Genomic DNA, 19,997 nt, shown 5'->3' with positions numbered 1-19,997 from the left:
TTAAAGTGTGGTTTGTCCGGTCATGTAAGTGCGATGTGTAACTGTTTCTACGTATGCCTGAAACGACGTACGAAAGTATTTGGTCTTGCTCGGCTGCTAATGCATTGTGAAAAATTGGGGAGTGCAACTTTCCAGAGTGCTGTTTATTGTCGTCGTACCCATTAATCAGCAGAATGATATCAGAGTGGGTGCCACTTTCTGTTTTAAGCTCATCGCAAAATGCTCTTGGCATCCTCCCAAACATGAAGACTATTCAATTGTGTGAGAATGCAGAGTTTTATAGCGACTCGGTTTCTAAAAAAAAAAAAAACAGGCTCTAGGTCATGCATTTGCGCGTTGTTGGTAAATGTACAACTACGGCAATATAGTTTACCGGTCATGCGAGGAGCCTTAGTTGTGTTTATCTCGCCATGGTACCACCGCATAGAAACATTACTATCACATAAACTGTGACACATCAGTAATTAAACTGTACTTATAACAGCGTTACCGTGCGCAACCGTGTGCTTAGATTTAAGAATGCTGTAAAGAGCCCCGACGTCGAAAATTAATTCAGACGGCACGCCTTATATATAATGCCGTATGATTTCACTAAGACTTGTTTTTTTTTGCATTGTCTTCAGCGTTTCTGTGGAGTTGTTAGTGACCGACTAAAGGCAGTGGTAATTTTTGTCTAAAAAAAACGTACACGTGATAAACGCAGTGTAGCGCAAAGCGTCATCAGCCACTAAGCTTTCCTGACTAGACTTATCGACTGCCCCACATTTCATGGTGAGCAGAATGAGAGAAAAAAATCATATGCGTATAAGGTGCGAACGGTGGTATACTGAACTGATCACACAAATATGCGGGCTTTCTACGATCTTCCTGTCTTTTTTTAGTATGCAGAAGACAAAGATGTAAATAAGTAGTTCAGACACCCTACAGCAGTGGGTAACAGCCGGAGCACGAGCTAACCACGTACAAGAAACACAGCAAAGGCGTGATTTAGTGCGAAAGCGTGAAGGGCGTCACTTATGGCGAGCATCCGTATGAACGGCAGAATGCGCTTTACCCGCGGGTAATGTTAACGCTGCACAGGCGTCGTGCACCGATTCAGTAGAGAAGAGCATAGATATTACCAGTAAACTGTAGTCAACGCATTTTATTCACCGACCATCGGCTCAGAGCGCACGCAACGAAACGCCGCTGTGTGCATTTCTATACGCGCCGCCGACCGCCTATCCACACTTGCGTGGGGACGGTGCTGCCACCAATAGCCCGATCTCGTCGCGAATCGCTGAAGCTGCCAACACCATCGTCACACTTACGGGCGGCTATCAAGGAAGCATACTTATTTTGTACTGAAATGCCATATACATCGTCGTTTGCCTTCTGTGATGCTCCTGCAACTGCGAAGAGACGGCATAACTTGTACTGTGTTTTAATGGTCATTACTGTTGTCACAAAACGAGCGCTCAAAAAGGGCGCGCCGCCAAATTCTCGCAATAAAGCGCGGGAGAGAGGCCTCGAGGTGAACGATACAAGAAAAAAAAGAAAACAAGCATCCAAAGACTCCCCGGGCGCGCGTCCCTCTCCCTCGGAAGCGTAGGTGCGCCGACGAAACCTCCTCGCATCGGCTACCGAGCAAGCTCCAGAACGTTCTCGATGGAAAGGGGCGTGGTGATGCAGGGTTGCGTCATCCGTCGCGGACGACCCTCGTACCGTCTCGCCCTTTCCCCAGCCTTCGCTGCGTATCGCGCCGACGAAATGATGAGAAATTTCTGGAATCTTGCGCGGAAGGTATTTAATCGAGCAGCCGAGATGGGAGATCAGGAGAAGAAGGAAGTTAGCGCCCGTGTGCGTGGGGTTATTCCGCCGCGTCTGTCGGTGAAGGTTTTGTCCTTAGTGACAAAGCAGGAGAAGAAGGAAGTTAGCGCCCGTGTGCGTGGGGTTATTCCGCCGCGTCTGTCGGTGAAGGTTTTGTCCTTAGTGACAAAGCAGGAGAAGAAGAAAGTATGTGCCAGAGTGCGTAAGGTGTTCCGCCTTGTGAGCGAAGCCTTTTGTCTTCCGTGACAAAGGAGGAGAAGAAGAGCATTTCCACCTGAGGGGTGAAGACTCGAGCTACAGGCAAGAGTGTGTGTCTACCGCTATCGAGCGAAGACGCATGGCAACAGCTGCGTGTGTGAAGCCGACGTGTTTCCGGCGAAAAAGTTTGGAGCCTGGTGAGCGGCCAATTGAAGACGCGAGGTTTCCTGGAAGAGAAACTTCGGGGGCAGCGGAACGACAACGCTGGACTTTGAGTGAGTGATCCTCGGAAGAGTATCATCCATACTTTTGTTCCAAGAACTTTGGACTGAATACGTTTTCTAACTCTCTAGTCTTTCAGTGTCTTGGTTGTTCGATGCATGTGACTGCATTGTAGTGCGTATTGTTGTCTGTGTACGTTGTTTCGAGTGTGGCTGATTGTACTGTGTAGTACGTTGTTTGATTGGTGACATATTGTATTCAACTATTGTCGAGTGTGCATACTTGTGTATCGTTTTTATCTGCCATAATTGAGAATATAATTTTGTTTTGGTTATCAACTCTCGGCTCTGACTTGTTCTTTGGTCCACAGCCGGCGTCCGCTGGCGCGCCTAATAGGACCACTTCTAAATTGTCCACGCTTTCGTGGTGCGGTTCGGGGGGCCGATACTTCGGCCCTTGGAATTAGCCTGGCGATCGCCTCCCAAATTACCGGAACCTGTGACAATTAATCTGGCGTCCGCGACAGGATCCTTTTCGTGCACAGTGTGTCCAAAGTAGTGAGAAAGAGCCTCGAGTTGTTGATAGTGCTATCGGAACGATTTTGTGTGTTGCTCAGTGTTCTCGTTAACGAGTGCAGGGGAGTGTTCTGATAGACTGATTTAGGCAGATACTTTTTGCATGCGGCAAGACTTTATTTGCGAGACAGAATGGATCTCGAAAAGTTAGTCGCTCTTGATGAGAAGATGGGTCTTTCTGGCGCCGAACTATGAAAGTGGGTCACCCAGAAGGAAAAAGAAGAAAAAGAGAGGGCCAAGGAAGAAAAAGCAGCTGAGTTGGAGAGAGAGAGGTTGGCAGCTGAGAGAGCGAAGGAAGAAAGAGAGCAACAATTGAAGTTGGAGCTGGAGAGAGAAAAGTTGGCAGCCGAAAGGGCGAGAGAAGAAAGGCAAAGGAGCGACAGCTGAGAGAAGAAAGAGAGCAGCAATTGAAGTTGGAGAGAGAAAGACTGGCAGCTGAGAGGGCGAAAGAAGAAAGAGAGGAAAGGGAACGGCAGCGACAGCACGAGATAGAACTCGAGCGGCTCTGTTTGCAACAGAGAAGTGAAACTCCGGTCCAAGCTAGAGTTGAAAGCTGCGAACGAGAGGACCATGACTTCCGCTTGAACCCAAGCAAGCTGCTCGTAGCGTTTGACGAAAGGAAGGACGACCTTGACGCGTACCTTCACAGATTTGAGACGATTGCAAGGAGCCAGAATTGGCCGGAACATCAATGGGCAACTGCTTTGAGTACTTGCTTGAGTGGTGAAGCGTTCAGTGTGTACGGTAGGCTGACGCCGACCGATGCAGCCAACTATGCAAAGGCGAAAGCTGCTTTGCTGAAGCGATTTAGATTTACTGTGGAAGGATTCCGGGACCGATTTCGGACAGGAAAGCCAGCTGATGGTGAGACGGCTACGCAGTACGCCGCCCGACTTTGCCATTATTTCGACAGATGGATTGAACTTTCAGGGACAGCGCAGGAGTACGATGAACTTAGAGAGCTCCTAATTAGAGAACAATTTCTCACCAGTTGCCACCCAAGCCTGTCGCTGTACTTGAAAGAGAGGAAGGCTGAGTCACTTGAAGGCATGCTTGAATTGGCCGACCAATTCTTGGAAGCGCAAGGTGGCACAAATTAGGCCAAAGTCAAGAAGGAGTGTCCCGAAGATTAGAAAAATTCGGCACCCGAACAAAAGAAGCGTGCACCGGAGAGTGTTCCGCGATGTTTTCTGTTTAACCGAGTGGGTCATCGCGCGAACAACTGTGGTACGAACTTTACGAGTCCCACGGTCGTAAAATGTTTCAAGTGTGGTCAGACTGGGCACAAAGCAGACGCTTGTCGTAACGGAGTGAGTCAAACTCACCAGGTATCCTGTTTGCTAGCAGCACCGAAATCCGATGGAGATGCCGTCACCGACGGATTCCTATAGAGTTGAAAAATGGGGATAACTTCCCATTGTGGGTGCTGTAATGACAAAACAGCCAACCGGCGTTACGAAGGGAATGCCAACGCTGCCTGGAAAAGTTGGGGGCAAAAAGGTTACGGTGTTAAGAAATACCGGTAGCTCCATTGTTATCGTGCGAAGAAATTTGGTGCGGGAAAGTAAGTTAACAGGCAAAACGAAACCGGTTTGCCTAATTGACAGTACGGTTCGGATGCTTCCCGAAGCAGAGAATGAGGTTGAAACCCCGTGCTTCAACGGGAAGGTTACGGCTCTATGCATGACGACCCCCCTGTACGACCTCGTCATCGGAAACATCGACGGGGCGCGAGGGCCGAATGATCCAGAACGTTTGGGGGAAGACCCGAAGATGGAGCCCCCGCCGACACAGGGACCACGAGGTACATTGGAGGAAACCCCTGTGAAGGATTTCACTCGAGCCCAAGGGGAAGGCCGGGTACAAGAGACAGTGAATGAGGAGATGATCGTGTTGAATGAATTCACGTGCTGGGCAGCTGGACGTACGTCGGCACGACCTCAACCGACCGACAGTGTAAAGGTGACGGAGTCAGCCAGCCAGGCCCAATGTCGTGACATGAACAAGCGGGTGACAGGATCGGTTGAACGTTATGACCCGTTAACGGTGTCGAAAGGGACAACGATGGCTGAGACACCGCCTCAGATACCGTCGTTGGGAAGGGCTCATCGGAACAGAAACAAGAACAATAAGAAGAGATCGAAAGAGCACCGCAAGAAAGGGCGCAAGCGCAGCTCGAAGTACTCAGGATAGGTGCTGAGGTCAAATCGGAATGCGTTTGGCTGTGTTGAGCCTCAATGTGTTGTGTTTTGTAATCATGTGTCACAACTGTATGTCGAGCGAATCAAAATGTTTATTGCGGTGATGTGATGTATAGTATTGTACAATTGTTGTAATGAGAGAACTTTGTACATTTGTATTGTTTGAAATATGTGATGGGGTGTTGTACTCATGTACCTGTGGTTATATTGCATATGTTGTGAGATTGAATTACAATGTATAATTGTATTGAGTGATATATTGTGAATGTGACGTGTCATGAGCGACGGATTACGTTACAGTCTTTCAGTGTGTGGGGACTGTTCCCGCTCGTTTGTGTGGTTTTGAATATTATGAGATAATATTCCTAAAAGGGGGGGGCAGTGTCACAAAACGAGCGCTCAAAAAGGGCGCGCCGCCAAATTTACGCGATAAAGCGCGGGAGAGACGCCTCGAGGTCAACGATAAAAGAAAAAAAAAGAAAACAAGCATCCAAAGACTCCCCGGGCGCGCGTCCGTCTCCCTCGGAAGCGTAGGTACGCCGATGAAACCTCCTCGCATCGGCGGCCGAGCAACCCCGAGAACGTTCTCGATGGAAAGGGGCGTGGTGATGCAGAGTTGCGTCATCCGTCGCGGACGGCCCTCGTACTATCTCGCCCTTTCCCCGGCCTTCGCTGCGTATCGCGCCGACGAAATGATGAGAATTTTCTGGAATCTCGCGCGGAAGGTATTTAATCGAGCAGCCGAGATGGGAGATCAGGAGAAGGAAGTTAGCGCCCGTGTGCGTGGGGTTATTCCGCCACGTCTGTCGGTGAAGGTTTTGTCCTTAGTGACAAAGCAGGAGAAGAAGGAAATTAGCGCCCGTGTGCGTGGGGTTATTCCGCCGCGTCTGTCGGTGAAGGTTTTGTCCTTAGTGACAAAGCAGGAGAAGAATAAAGTATGCGCCAGAGTGCGTAGGGTGTTCCGCCTTGTGGGCGAAGCCTTTTGTCTTCCGTGACAAAGGAGGAGGAGAAGAGGATTTCCACCTGAGGGGTGAAGACTCGAGCTACAGGCAAGAGTGTGTGTCTACCGCTATCGAGCGAAGACGCGTGGCAACAGCTGCGTGTGTGAAGCCGACGTGTTTCCGGCGAAGAAGTTTGGAGCCTGGTGAGCGGCCAATTGAAGACGCGAGGTTTCCTGGAAGAGAAACTTCCGGGGCAGCGGAACGACAACAACGCTGGACTTTGAGTGAGCGATCCTCGGAAGAGTATCATCCAGACTTTTGTTCCAAGAACTTTGGACTGAATAAGTTTTCTAACTCTCTAGTCTTTAGGTGTCTTGGTTGTTTGATGCATGCGACTGCATTGTAGTGCGTATTGTTGTCTGTGTCCGTTGTTTCGAGTGTGGCTGATTGTACTGTGTAGTACGTTGTTTGATTGGTGACACACTGTATTCAACTATTGTCGAGTGTGCATACTTGTGTATCGTTTTGATATGCCATAATTGAGAATATAATTTGTTTTGGTTATTAACTCTCAACTCTCGGCTCTGACTTGTTCTTTGGGCCACAGCCAGCGTCCGCTGGCGCGCCAAATAGGACCACTTCTAAATTGTTCACGCTTTCGTGGTGCGGTTCGGGGGGCCGATACTTCGGCCCTTGGAATTAGCCCGGCGATCGCCTCCCAAATTAACGGGACCTGTGACAACTGTCGAACGCGATGTCCTTCAAAAAACGAACCGGACCATAGTCAGCTTTCAGGAAAAGAAAAATTCTCGGATCAGAGCCCCGAGCGTCGCAAGCCAGTAAAGCAACCTGGGCATTGTCACTGTTTATGCGATCGAACGGCGTAAACGATGCGATGGACAACCTCACATGTTCGGCGCTGATAACACTTCACATCCTTTTTTTCTTTAATATCTTAATCTCCTAACCTCCCAGTAGGGTTGTTAATCAAGCATCCGTCTTGTGGACCTCCCTGAATTTTCATTTACTTTTCTTCATAGCTAATTATTTAAATATTATTTCAACCTAAGCTCTGACCTTCAGGACCTGAATAAATTTTGCCATACCATACCATATTTTTTGAAAGACCTTTTCACGAATAGTTTTCAACGCAACATCTTCAGTGGAGAAGTTCCTGGCCTGTTACAATTTAGCACATGATTGTTTTCTGCGATGATAGTTCCTGCCGTTCTTTTCAATTCGAATGCAATGTTAGCGAGATTTGACGAATTGCATTGTGACAAGGCGGCCGCGCATAGCGACATCACCATCTTCACACTGCGAACGAACAATCGATACTGCACGCAGGTAGATAAACAGACCGTGAGCAATGTAGACAAATTGAATGCAATGTCCTTGGCTCCTGCGTTTGCCAAGGCGTCATGTGAATCACTTCGAAACAAATAGGGCCATGTAAAAACTGGAAAGTGGGGAAGGCGATTCCTTTGCACAAGTCGGAGGATAGGCACTCTTCATATAAGTATCGACCCGTTTCACTTCGTGCATTTCATGTAAAATTGAGGAACGTGTTATTTGCTATCACCTGGAACCTTTTCTACAGTCAAATGCCGTTTTAGCAGATCATAAGCATGGATTTCGCAAGTTGTTATCGTGTGAAACACAACTTTTGAAAATCACACATGACCGAAATTCCGTCTTTGACTGAGGTTATATTGTCGACTGCATATTGCTAGACTTCTGCAAAGATTTCACAACTTTTCTCATCGACTCTTTCATTTGAAACTCAGTAAACTTAACATTGATCCTAACGTTCTTCAATGGCTGCACTCTTCCCTCAGTGATCGTTCTCAATTAGTCACTGTAAATAACACCTCCTCCATCACTTCTGCAATTGAATCGGGCGTGCCTCAAGGCTCTGTGCTGGGACCCATGCTTTTTCTCCTCTATATAAATGATTCAACTGATAATCTACCCTCATAAATCAACCTATTTACCGTTGATTGCATTACATACCATGTTATTAACAGTAACTCATACGTTGATCTACTTCAGTCTAATATAAACTGGGTTCGTGGCTGGGCTAACACACTGAACAAGCCCCGCTGCGGTGGTCTAGTGGCTAAGGTACTCGGATGCTGACCCGCGGGTCGCGGGTTCGAATCCCGGCTGCGGCGGCTGCATTTCCGATGGAGGCGGAAGTGTTGTAGGCCCGTGTCCTCAGATTTGGGTGCACGTTAAAGAACCCCTGGTGGTCGAAATTTCCGGAGCCCTCCACTACGGCGTCTCTCATAGTCATATGGTGGTTTTGGGACGTTAGACCCCACATATCAATCAATCAACACACTGAACAAGGAATTAAACGCTAACAAATGTTTGTAACAAACAATCTGTTTGTAACAAACAGATTGCTTTAAATGCGAAGCATTTCTTAGGGAACTTCGGCGAATTCGAGCCTGCCTGCCTGCCTGCCTGCCTGCCTGCCTGCCTGCCTGCCTGCCTGCCTGCCTGCCTATCTATCTATCTATCTATCTATCTATCTATCTATCTATCTATCTATCTATCTATCTATCTATCTATCTATCTATCTATCTATCTATCTATCTATCTATCTATCTATCTATCTATCTATCTATCTATCTATCTATCTATCTATCTATCTATCTATCTATCTATCTATCTATCTATCTATCTATCTAGCAGCCTACGACTTTTACCTCTCCTGGCCGCTTCGATGATGGGATCTTTACGAAAATTTTTATAGCATAACACGACTGTATGCCGAGCATAAGTCACTATTCGTAACATGAAAATAATGACATTCCCGCGACCTGCTGCTGACCCGCAGGTCGCGGGATTGAATCCCGGCTGCGGCGGCTGCATTTTCGATGGAGGCGGAAATGCTGTAGGCCCGTGTGCTCAGATTTAGGTGCACGTTAAAGAACCCCAGGTGGTCGAAATTTTTGGAGCCCTCCACTACGGCGTCTCTCATAATCATATGGCGGTTTTAGGACGTTAAACCCAAGATATCAATCAATCAAACCAACCAAATTTGATATCACGTGACGTGAATAGACGGAGGTAAATGACACGTCCAAAGATGATAATGATGGTATGCGTGTTATTCAAAAACCATGACTACATGCTACCCTCCTAGCGTGCTGGTGGCCGTTTCAGTAGCTCCACATATACCAAACTTGGTATTACGTGATGTGAATAGACGACGTAGGCGAATTATGCACCCAAACATGATAATCATGACATGCGTGTCATGTAAAAGATGACTACATGCTACGCTCATAACGTGCTCATGGTCGTTTCGCCAGCTTCACATATACCAAATTTCACACAGCCAAACGACGAGCGCAATTGCCAGGCACAAACATGATAATCATCACATGGAAGTGATGTACGGCATAATTTACGTCAGCCTCGTAACGTTGTGCTGATTTTAAAGTGACATATCAACGTTTTTCATACGTGCTTCGCATATCATTGATTCTCATTGTACGTGGGATATGTCAATTTGTTGTAGTTTTACTGTGTACGGTTTATTGTTCGTTTCCTTTATTGTATCTTTGTAAGCCCCAATTTTTTGCTTTGTTGTGTGTGTCGTATTCAAAATATTACCCTTTCCCTCTTTAATGCTCTAGGGTCCTGAAAGTACTGAAATAAATCAATTATTTCATAATTATATATATATATATATATATATATATATATATATATATATATATATATATATATATATATATATATATATATATATATATATATATATATATAATAAATACCATAAAATATTTACTGGGGCTTTTAAAACGTTTTATATGAATATGCTTTTCAAATAGAATAAATGACGATGGTACTATTTTATCAACGACAGTTCACATCATCGGTCTGAGTGTAGCATCGATCATTTCTCGGCTACGTGTTTCAGGTCTTAATACTCAGCATTAAGCTCGCGCAAGGCCATGCGTACGCAATGTGTAGCACTGCGTCCGCGACGGTCATGCTGTCTTTCAGAACGTCACAATACCACGACCATCAAATTAAAAGTACAGTAAGCCACAAAAAATTGTGGACTCCTCGAGTGCGTACGAAACTGCCTGTCTGTGCCACCATGCGCCATCTACCGTCTACCACAGTGCTTGGCCGGAAACGGGTCTTGTTGTTATTCACTGGTCTCAAAATTTTCGGAGTCCTCCACTACGGGGTCTCTCATAACCATATGGTGGTTTTGTGACGTTAAACGCCGCATATCAATCAATTATTCACTAGTCTTTCAATATTCCACTTTAGCGTAGCGCTATGTTAGTTAGCAGTTTTCACGCGAAGCGCTTATCTGCCGTGTGACCATCACCTTGATTTTTTCATAGCAGAATCAAACTTATCACGGCGTGCCTCAAGCGGTGTTTCATTGGCTAGGTGTCACTTTGGCATGAAGATTGTGACTGATAACAGTTCTGCTCATCGAGGTAGAAGCATGTAGGCGCAGATGCCAAAAAGCACGTTGCGTTAAAAGCCATGTCTGACGATTTTTTGAGGTCGCTGGATCTAAATGAAATTCACTGGGTACGTTCTTTTGCATATTTGGGTCATTTATGCTGAATTACAGGCTTGAGAGATGTGCTGAGTGTTTGCAAATGAATTTTAAAGATTGCCTCGAAAATCTCATCTCGCTTGCCAGAATTATTGGCAACACTGTCTGTGTGACGTCATGTTTGGCATGTCAACGGAAGTGACACAGCTGATGGCATTGCTATTTTGGGCCACTACAGCGTTTATTTTGCTTTTCACAAGGCGACGGTGGCAGCGTTTGACACGGGTATAGCACGGGAAAGCTCTCTTCCTTCTTCTGCGGTGTTTGGCTGGCGCTTCACTCGTCTGGCTTTCACAGTTTCGATAGTACGCGTCGGCGAAACCAGTATACGGCCTCCGGTTCTTACCAAATAGTACGTCACACGCAGAAAAAGATCCCGGTCAAGTTTCGGTTTTGCACCTTTTTGCTTATTAAAAATTATTTTCAAATTTCCTGAGCATTTGAGCTATTGGGCTCGTGACAAGAGTGGCTCGGGAACATAAAAGTGTCATTACCTTGACATTGTCGAAAAATTGCCGGAGTTGGCCTTTAAAAGGGAAAGGTGGAAATTATTTCTACCCAGTCATAAACATTCTTGAACCGTGGCCAGAAAAGAGGCAGGCCATAGATTAAGGCAGGGATACTTCTCGGGCGCTGTCGACCGCCACTGACGTATGTGCAGTGTCGCGAAGAGGTTTTTGGCCACGCGCTCACATGGTCCGAAAACTTTTGTGGTCAACTGTACATTGTGCTTGAGCTTTTACAAAATTGCGTCTAAGCGTAACCTTGCGTCGTCTAATAGTGCAGACTTTATTTTTTGTGTACAGATCAACAGAAGTCGAGGTACAAGATAAGTTTGCTTAACAGCTCTAGCTATACGAAACACGAGCTGCGAGATCAGCAGCCCCGCGCTGATGTGCGGTCGCAGAATAAACAATGTAGCGTGCGCAATGAAAGTGCGAAGGTCTTAGCATAGGCGTAGCTAGCATGCGTCACAACACGCATATATACCTTCAGCGTTTGCTCCGTGTCGATATCACATTTCTTGTACGCTAAACTGTCGGTATATGCGGAAGCACCTAATATGTTCGTAGCCCTTTTTCGGATCTCGCGCACTTACTTTGTAGCTGAGAAAAACATAATCTTAGCCATTACAACTCTTCACTCCCTAATACATTATACGAATATATATTGATATACTCCATACATTCCTCATCAAGGTTACGCATTTAAGACAATGTTTTTACTATATCTAAATATTTTTTCGCAAAGCTACTTTAAGCTAATTCGTTATGCTCACTCATTAGGCTCACAGTAAGAAGTAGTCTTAGTTGCTCAAAAGGAGACTAAAGACCAACATGAATCATTGAAGAGCCTTTGATGTGTTTTTTTGTGTTTTTTGAGCCAGCTCTGCCTGGCAGAGCTGGCTCAAATGTTCGCATGACCTTCAGCCTATCTGTGGCGCTTGAAGAAAACGGCTGCAATTAAGAGACTCTAATATAAATTTTTGTACGATGCACAATGTTATTCACTCTCAACAGGTTCATTTCTTTGAGTAACTATAAACAAATGTAATGACAAAATAACAAGGGTTTAGCCTAGCACAGGGCATAAATTGTACCAAATTATGCTACGACTAAATACTAAACATAAAACGTTGTTTTACTCTCAGAGCTAACTTCTGTACTTTTTGTAGATAATGTTGTCTCACCTCTTCTCCTTCTTCTGTCCACTTCAAAACAGATTCATCGTCACCGTAGCAACCAGCTCCACTGATAACTATAGAGCCACCTTTACGCCTGAAAAAGAGATAGAACAAAAACGGAAGGCCGATACTCAGGCTCAGTCATGATGAAACAACCAGAAACGCTGTTCGGAGTCTATGTTCACGTCTGCATAAATTCCCAGCATAAAGCTCGAAGCAACAAAACGGGAAGTGGCGTGCCAGAGTGCGCACGAGCGGTATAGTAAACGTTTTAATTGAAGCGATGAAGGCAGGAAAACTATTAGAATCAGCCGAACATTACACAAATACTTAGCGTAGAGCCTCCTACCTCAGTTCAACAAGGCAGCGGATGGCCTTGTCAGAGATCTTGATTCTCTCCTGCACGAGTACTTCGTATGCATACTGGGGGTCCATGCTGCTAAAAGAGATGTTGCTGCCTAAGTCGCTGCTTGGCTGGTTGCCGTCGTACGAAGGCCCCTCAGGCCATTCGCTAGTCGTAGCTTCATGAGTGGTGGACGTTTCGGCACCGTCATCATTCTCTGTCCAGAAAGAACCCGTGCTGGAGCGCTCTTCCTGGCTGCCCATAGTGAGGTACACTGTTGGCACAGTTAGTCGCTCAAGCAACCGCTGTGCCTCTTCGCTTGCGAAACAAGCTGAGGCAGGGATCACTTGCGAGTCATGGCCAGCCAGAGAGGGTGTACCGTCGTCAGCGTACTGTACAAAGAAGTCGTCGAAGTCGTAACTGTCGCTTGTCAATGACGAACTGAGCGTGTCCCGGCTGAGCCAGGCAGGGAGGCAATCGACGCTGGCGTTGTGTCGTTTCAGCATGTGGCTGAGTGTAGTATTGGTGGAGCTCCACGAAGACTGCTTCCGTAGCGGTGCTGCCAACTCGATCATAGAGACGCAACTATCAGCCGTCCGGAGACTCCACTTGCGCGAGTCTTCTTTGCACACTTCGGCAACAGGACAGATGCTAATCTCTGATGGATCCATGATGCGTCGACAAACCTTTCGACCAGAAGACGACTCTAGACAAAGTTGGCTTTCGTCGAGGCATTCGTTCCTCTTTTTCACTTCATTCAAGTGGCTATCCACCGACGACTTCATTTCTTTCGCAAAAGCGGTTGGCGGTACGCAAGAATTACACATGTTGCCCCGGCTGTCTCGGGTAGCCTGTTTGTCTCTATGGTCACCCAGTATGCCTTCGCTCACGTCTACTGTCGCCTCCTCTTGTGTAGCGTCATCAACCTCCTTGACACCTTTCAGCTTAGTTGCACTACGCCTCTTTGAAGTCGGGGAAGATTCCTCCTCTGACGTATTCCTCGGGGAAGACGACAGGCAACTAGTGGACTTGCTGATGACCGTGCGGAAAGAATGCTGGCTGCCACTCGTATCATTCACACAATCGTCACTTTTATACGCAGTCAACGAGCCTCCCGCAGGCTTCGTTACGTTCTTGGGGGTGGATGTGGCGTAGCTGCTGTCGTTTCGAGCTTTCGCTTCGGATTCTTGGCCTATGGATCGGTCATCCATTGTTGGCGAAGGTGCGGGCTGTAAATAACAAGCGGACAGTGCGTATCAGCACAAAGGAGGACAAAACTCTTTATTAGTAGAAACAAACATTGTATGTAGAACTATCGGCACTACAACAGTTGTCGTTCCTATATTTAGCGTAAGTACCGAGCTGGAAATAAATGAGTCACTTACAACGAACTTGGCGACCGATGAAACTTCAGTGCTCGAGTCAGTCCTGCAGTCGGTTGAGGCCAAGCACCTCGGCAGCAGATGGTAGATAATGAGAAAGCCCTGAGCTGTGCCCACCAGCACGCTTCCTGGCAGAGACAACAGGGCCGTGACGCGCGCTGGGTTCAGCTCGTTGTCTTCTTCTTGTTGCTACGAGTTAGAAGGAAGAATGTTTATCTCGACAAATACGGGCCCGTATTCACACATACCCACTGAACATGTAGGCTGCAAGTATTTGCAGTAAAATAGTCCTGACATCAAGCATACTGAATCCGAGAGCATTTATTACCCAGCAAGACGGCCAGCTGGGCGAGTTGGTTGAGATTCATCGTGAACTTCGTTTACAGCGCAACGCTAGAAACACGGACACAAAGAAGGAGCAAAAGCACATCGCCTGTAATAAAAAAATTGTGTATGTCATTCCATTATTATGTGGCGGGGAGTATGTAGGGCAAATGAAGCGATGTGTCAATGTTCGGCTGAGAGAGCATGAGCTCTCACTTCAAGGGTTTGCTGCTGAACTGTGGGTGTCGTCTTGTCTTTAACAAAACTACCGTCATTTCTAAACATGCGAACCCCTTGACAAGGGAAATTGCTGAGGCTTTTAACGCATGGATTAGAGACAAGAGCTGTATTAGTGAAGCGTCCGTTTTTCTGCATGAGAAAGAATGTGATTACTTGTGTCGATCTTGAATATCTGCATGTACGTTGACGCTACCGGAATGTTTCCTGTGTACTGCGCATGTCACGATTTTGTACACTTGCTATATATATTGTTAATATTTCAATTTTTAACAAAAATCAATTAGAATTCCGAGCCATCTTTTCTTTTTTCCTTTGCTCCTTCCTTGTGTCCATGTTTTTAGCGTCACGCTGTAAACCAAGTAGACGATGTATCGCTACCCACTTTGACAGCATCGAGATCCTCTGAGTTTCAGAGACGCATGCCTACCTAATCAAAACTTGAAACGGCATAGAACACGGGTGATGACCGGAAGAAATTTCGAACACAGGAAACAGCACTGGCACCAGCGCTGTTGGTGTCTTTCTTAGGTACGGTGTTTCTTTTTTTCCAGTGGTCTAGATTTGTCTCAATTAGCCAACTTTCCTATTGGAGAAACGACGATATATCAAACGAAGGACAGCCAAGAGACAAAAGCATAAATTATCTAACTGAAGTTACAAAACCTAAAAGAAGAATCACGATTTAAAGACTGGTCTGGTTTGACCCAGCATATAACCAAACACTGACCCTGGGCGAGCGGGGGTAGCGGTCGTCGCGCACATCATAGAGCATCTTGCAGGTGAGGGCCTGGGCATCCCATAGCTGCAGCACGGAAGAGCCGCGCAACGCGAGCCAGACACAATGGTCGGTCGCGGGGTCCACCCCTGAGCATGGCTGAAGCAGCGATATGTAGTCCAGGCTGCTGGGCGATACTTGGAACTGGTCCACTGTGTCCAAAGTCCTGCGCCGCAATAAACAAGAACTAAAAAATATTTGCAGGTACGCACCAGACAAAGGATTTGCACCACGTATAAGAACAGTTTTATAAATTGTGTTCATCACATCCGCAGCTTATTAGGAGTGGAACATGCCACACTACTACCTTTCGCCATTTGATGTCTCACAGGCACTATTGATCGCAAAGCTTGAGTCCCTCCAACAATTCACTCCGTGGCTAATCAGATGGTAATTGAATATGCATTGAGTACTAGTGACAGTGCTTGATACAATAAGCACAGTTGAGACTGGTAAGGGGGCACAATAACAAAGATCACGACTTAAACAACGCAGGAAAGAACAATCATATATAATTACACTGCTGTCGACCATAGAAATTTGATAGAGTGCAACGTCATAACTACATTTTATTTCAGACTATCGCAATCTACCGTTGAAGGATTTATTCACAGAGTTATGCAGCCAAGCAAATCACTTTTCGATGCCACATTTATTAAGACATGGAATAACTAAGGAAAGACAACTAAAAGAAAAAAATTCACAGCATATCCACGCAGTGAATGATCGTGAGGAGGGCGAAGCGTCCGTCCGTCGTTCGTGCGCTCCTACACACTCACACTAGAGCACGCATTGAACGAACGGAAGGACGCTTCGCCTCACTCATCATCATTTACTCTGTGGATATGGTGTGAATTTCTCCTTATAACAGCGTCATCTATTCTCTTCAATTGCTAGCTATACGAAAATGACTAACGCCATCTAGTAATATTATTTTCCAGGACATATACACACTATGCCATATAGTGAGCAATTCATAAACTAGAGGTGGCTACATGAATACTTCATACAAACGGAGGAGTGAATGACCCCCACCCTTAAGAGCTTCGCCCCTAATATGAAAGGGCGTTCGAGCAGACGGAGTCTTTCGCTTCAGTTACTGTTGGGAGGTAATAGCATGCTGAGTTTACCGGTGTTGTTTTAGAACAGTGAAGAACGCAGGACGCACCTGGCACTCAGAATGATGATCCTGTTTCCCGTGGCACACCAGAGCCTTTTGTCGACCAACTTCAAGCAGGTAACAGGACTGCTGCCGATGTGGATATACAGCACGTCGGGCTTGTCTGCGTGCACCGAGAAGTTCTGCAAAAGAAGCACATCTTCTGTAGTCTATGCAGCCTCTAGTCTCAGCTTAACATTGAGAACAAACACCACACGTTGTGCGGAAAACAAACACGCCTTTACGAAGCTTCCCAGCATCCAACAAGCTCTTTCATCAAGCCGGTTAGCACAGACAGCCCGCAGAAAGTTGCTCGATTAGAAATTACGGTCTCCCGTTCGATTTCCAACTAGTCACAGCGTCTTGCTATGAAAAGTGATTGTACACATTTCTTATATCAGTAATACAATTTTCCAGACGTATCACTTTTGCCTGGTCGCGCTGTATTGTGCTGCATGAGCGTTCGTAATTTTTCGTCGACGTGGCTCATATGATCGACCAAGTTCTTTTGTCGAAGTACCGTTTCTGAGTGACCGTAAATGACACCACAGACCATTGGTATAGACGCTATAAATCAAAACACGACAACAGATTTTCTATAGTTTATATTTGCAAAAAAAAAAACTGATGTTCTCTTACAGGTTTTCAGCCCATGCTTCTTTTATAGGCGTGTGGTCGGCAGGACAGGTACCCCCCTTTCGCCACCAAAAGCTTTATTTTGCTTTGCATGTACTTATGAGTAAACACGAACACAAAAGCACACATACTTCAGCACGTATCAAAACCTCGGTCCTTTCCTTACCCACAAAATAAGATTATGGCTACACGCCTGTCGCGTTTACATCAATCGTCATCCAAACAAAAACTCTACATCTGCTAGTGTAGAATGTATCAAAGGCGCCGTAGAATTGCAGTGTATAATAATCAACTAGATAAGTTGGTTCACAGCTAATGCTAGTTTAACACACAGCAGTGGAAACACGGGACAAATGGGGAACCCACCTCACTGTCTGTTTAGCATCTCTTTTGTGTTCTGCTGTGCTGGTCAAAGTGCAATTGTGTTTTCAGTTACATAGAACACCCTCTACATTAGAGCACTTTCAGATTCAACGTCACCAAAAAAATGTAAAGAGTGACATAATTAGTACGTATTACTATGTAACAGAGGAATAGGAATTGTGCCTATTTTAGGCCTCTCGGTGGATACGTGTCTTTCAACAATCTAAATGATCGCATCAGCTGAAGTTCCCAGTATCGCATCAATGAACCCTACCTGAAAACATAGATCGTGCTGTGTGGCGCAGCTAAATTCATTGATTTGATTTGATTGATATGTGGGGTTTGACGTCCCAAAACCACCATATGATTATGAGAGACGCCGTAGTGGAGGGCTCCGGAAATTTCGACCACCTGGGGTTCATTAACGTGCACCCAAATCTGAGCACACGGGCCTACAACATTTCCGCCTTCATCAGAAATGCAGCCGCTGCAGCCGGGATTCGAACCCGCGACCTGCGCGTCAGCAGCCGAGTACCTTAGCCACTAGACCACCGCGGCGGGGCGGCGCAGCTAAATGAATGCGTGATGTCGCCCTGCAGCCTTGCACAATTCATTTTCATTTCATTTTAATACCTTAAAAGCGCAACAGGGGCATCACATAGGGGGTCCATACCTCCATACATAAGGGGGTTTACATACCTCGATTACAGCCATGGTACCGTCCGCTAAGCCTGCGAACACTTGGCACTGGTCGTCCTCATCGTAGGAACAGAGGCTCAGTACAGATTCATTAAGCTGGGCTTCCCACTTCATTTCTCTGTACCAAGAAAATAAAGTTATCGCTTCATATGTCGGCCAAAGTAGCGAGGAAAGTACATGGCAACATTAACCAGCCAAAATATAAAATTATTCGCAGAGCTAATTATCAATCAACTGAAGTTATATTACAGTAGTTTAGTGTAGTAAATGGTATAGATTGAAAAAAAAGGCTACAGTCTTCAATTTTTGTGCCAGAAAAATAAAAAATACGCCCTACTAGAAATCTCAGTATGTGTTTAAAAAAGCACGAGACGCATAAAAGATTATCATACAAGAAAAAAATGATTAATTCCCCTTGAAACGCGTTCAAACACGTAAAACTACCCGCTTCCCCCGAATAAGTTATCGTGATATGAAATTTTCATGCCTCGATTGTGCATGCCAGTGCAAGTCATATTAATTATTGGGTTTAACGTTCTGAAACCACGGCATGATTATGAGAGACGCCGTGGTAGAGGGCTCTGCAAATTTCAGCCACCTAGGGTTCTTTAACGTGCACAAAAATGTATCTAAAAATACGGGCCTCGAGATCAAGCACAAGTCAACATTGTTGTTTATATGGTAAGTGCTGTCCCTCAGCCCAGTTGGAAATATGAATACATTTTGCTTCAACAAAAAATCCGTTCAACTAGGGCATCATTATGGTACTCAATGTGCCTGCGCTGCAAAGTGAATGGCTTGACACCAAAATATCGGATGCCAATAACCAGAAGCCACTCGAAAAAGTGGCGACTAAGAAGAAAAACGCAAAACAGAACTAATATAAGAGGACTGAAAATATCAGGGACCGAGTACACAAAAGTATTTTTTTTCATTAGTTATCTTCACCACTGGCCTTCTCTAATGAAGCTTCCAATAATTGAAGCATAATTCGCTATGGTGTGTCAATGACCAAAACTAACGCGTTTCGTGTACTCAAAGCGCTATAAGCCAGGAGTTCGGATATTTCATAAGATGGTTACAGCCTAAAGAAATATATAAGGTCGCCCCACAGTTGTCCCTGTCCTAACCAGAAAGTTCCAATCGATTAACTGTCCCATTGCGTCAGCTCATTTCCTTACGTGCCTTCATCATATGCCGACCAACGAACGTAACTCCTACGATGATTCCGCTGGTGTTAGGACAAAACCTCAAACGCACTGGCTACATTTGCCAGAAATTTGGATATGAGCGTTCACTTAAACGTAATATTTCAGTCAAGAACGACAAACTCTTTATACCCTCGATAAGTACTCACGTTTACGTGTGCATTTCAGATGTGTTGGGGGCTTGTGGTCGGAAATTAGATTTTTTTTCTGAGGCACGTAGCAACCGAGTATAGGTTCGACATGTTGAATTAAATTGTCACATGATACTGAGTTGATTATGATAAAGTCTGCTTCAGCAGTATTTTGTATGATTTAGCCCCTCTGCGGACCCCTGCTGCACCCCACCACCCAGCCTCTGGAGTCGCGTCGCACATACGCCGCCCCATCCCCTCCTCGCCAACCGTGTACCAACCTGGTTCGTGTGCTGTAGGCGTGCACGAAGTGTGACAGGGTTCCCAGTAGCATCACATCGTTGCCCAGCGCGTGCATGCAGATCACTCGAGCCTCGATCTGCAAAAATCAAAACTCTATTGCACGCATGTATGCTGCTTGAGCTTAAATAGGGAATCCGTAAGCAGGGCAGTCATGAACACTGTATGTCTCTAAAGTTTTCTAAGAAAATGCAGTTAGTAGCTAGC

The 19,997-nt window shown here is 45.8% G+C and overlaps 1 protein-coding gene across 3 annotated transcripts in view; it reads right to left on the bottom strand.

Annotated features, from left to right (window-relative positions):
* Positions 1 to 19,997, bottom strand: part of LOC119187687 (uncharacterized) — a 782,552-nt gene that overhangs the window by 14,360 nt on the left and 748,195 nt on the right. For all 3 annotated transcript variants that reach the window (XM_075878472.1, XM_075878474.1, XM_075878473.1), the window contains 7 exons: positions 19,772 to 19,869; positions 18,152 to 18,269; positions 16,463 to 16,596; positions 15,247 to 15,460; positions 13,959 to 14,144; positions 12,580 to 13,802; positions 12,237 to 12,324 (listed from right to left, as the gene is read on the bottom strand). In XM_075878472.1, the coding sequence (XP_075734587.1) occupies positions 12,237 to 12,324; positions 12,580 to 13,802; positions 13,959 to 14,144; positions 15,247 to 15,460; positions 16,463 to 16,596; positions 18,152 to 18,269; positions 19,772 to 19,869 (2,061 nt within the window). The remainder of the gene's footprint in view (positions 1 to 12,236; positions 12,325 to 12,579; positions 13,803 to 13,958; positions 14,145 to 15,246; positions 15,461 to 16,462; positions 16,597 to 18,151; positions 18,270 to 19,771; positions 19,870 to 19,997) is intronic.

The sequence above is a fragment of the Rhipicephalus microplus genome, chromosome X, assembly GCF_043290135.1.
Source record: "Rhipicephalus microplus isolate Deutch F79 chromosome X, USDA_Rmic, whole genome shotgun sequence".
Lineage (NCBI taxonomy): Eukaryota > Metazoa > Arthropoda > Arachnida > Ixodida > Ixodidae > Rhipicephalus > Rhipicephalus microplus.
This window is presented reverse-complemented; position numbering and strand designations above follow the sequence as displayed.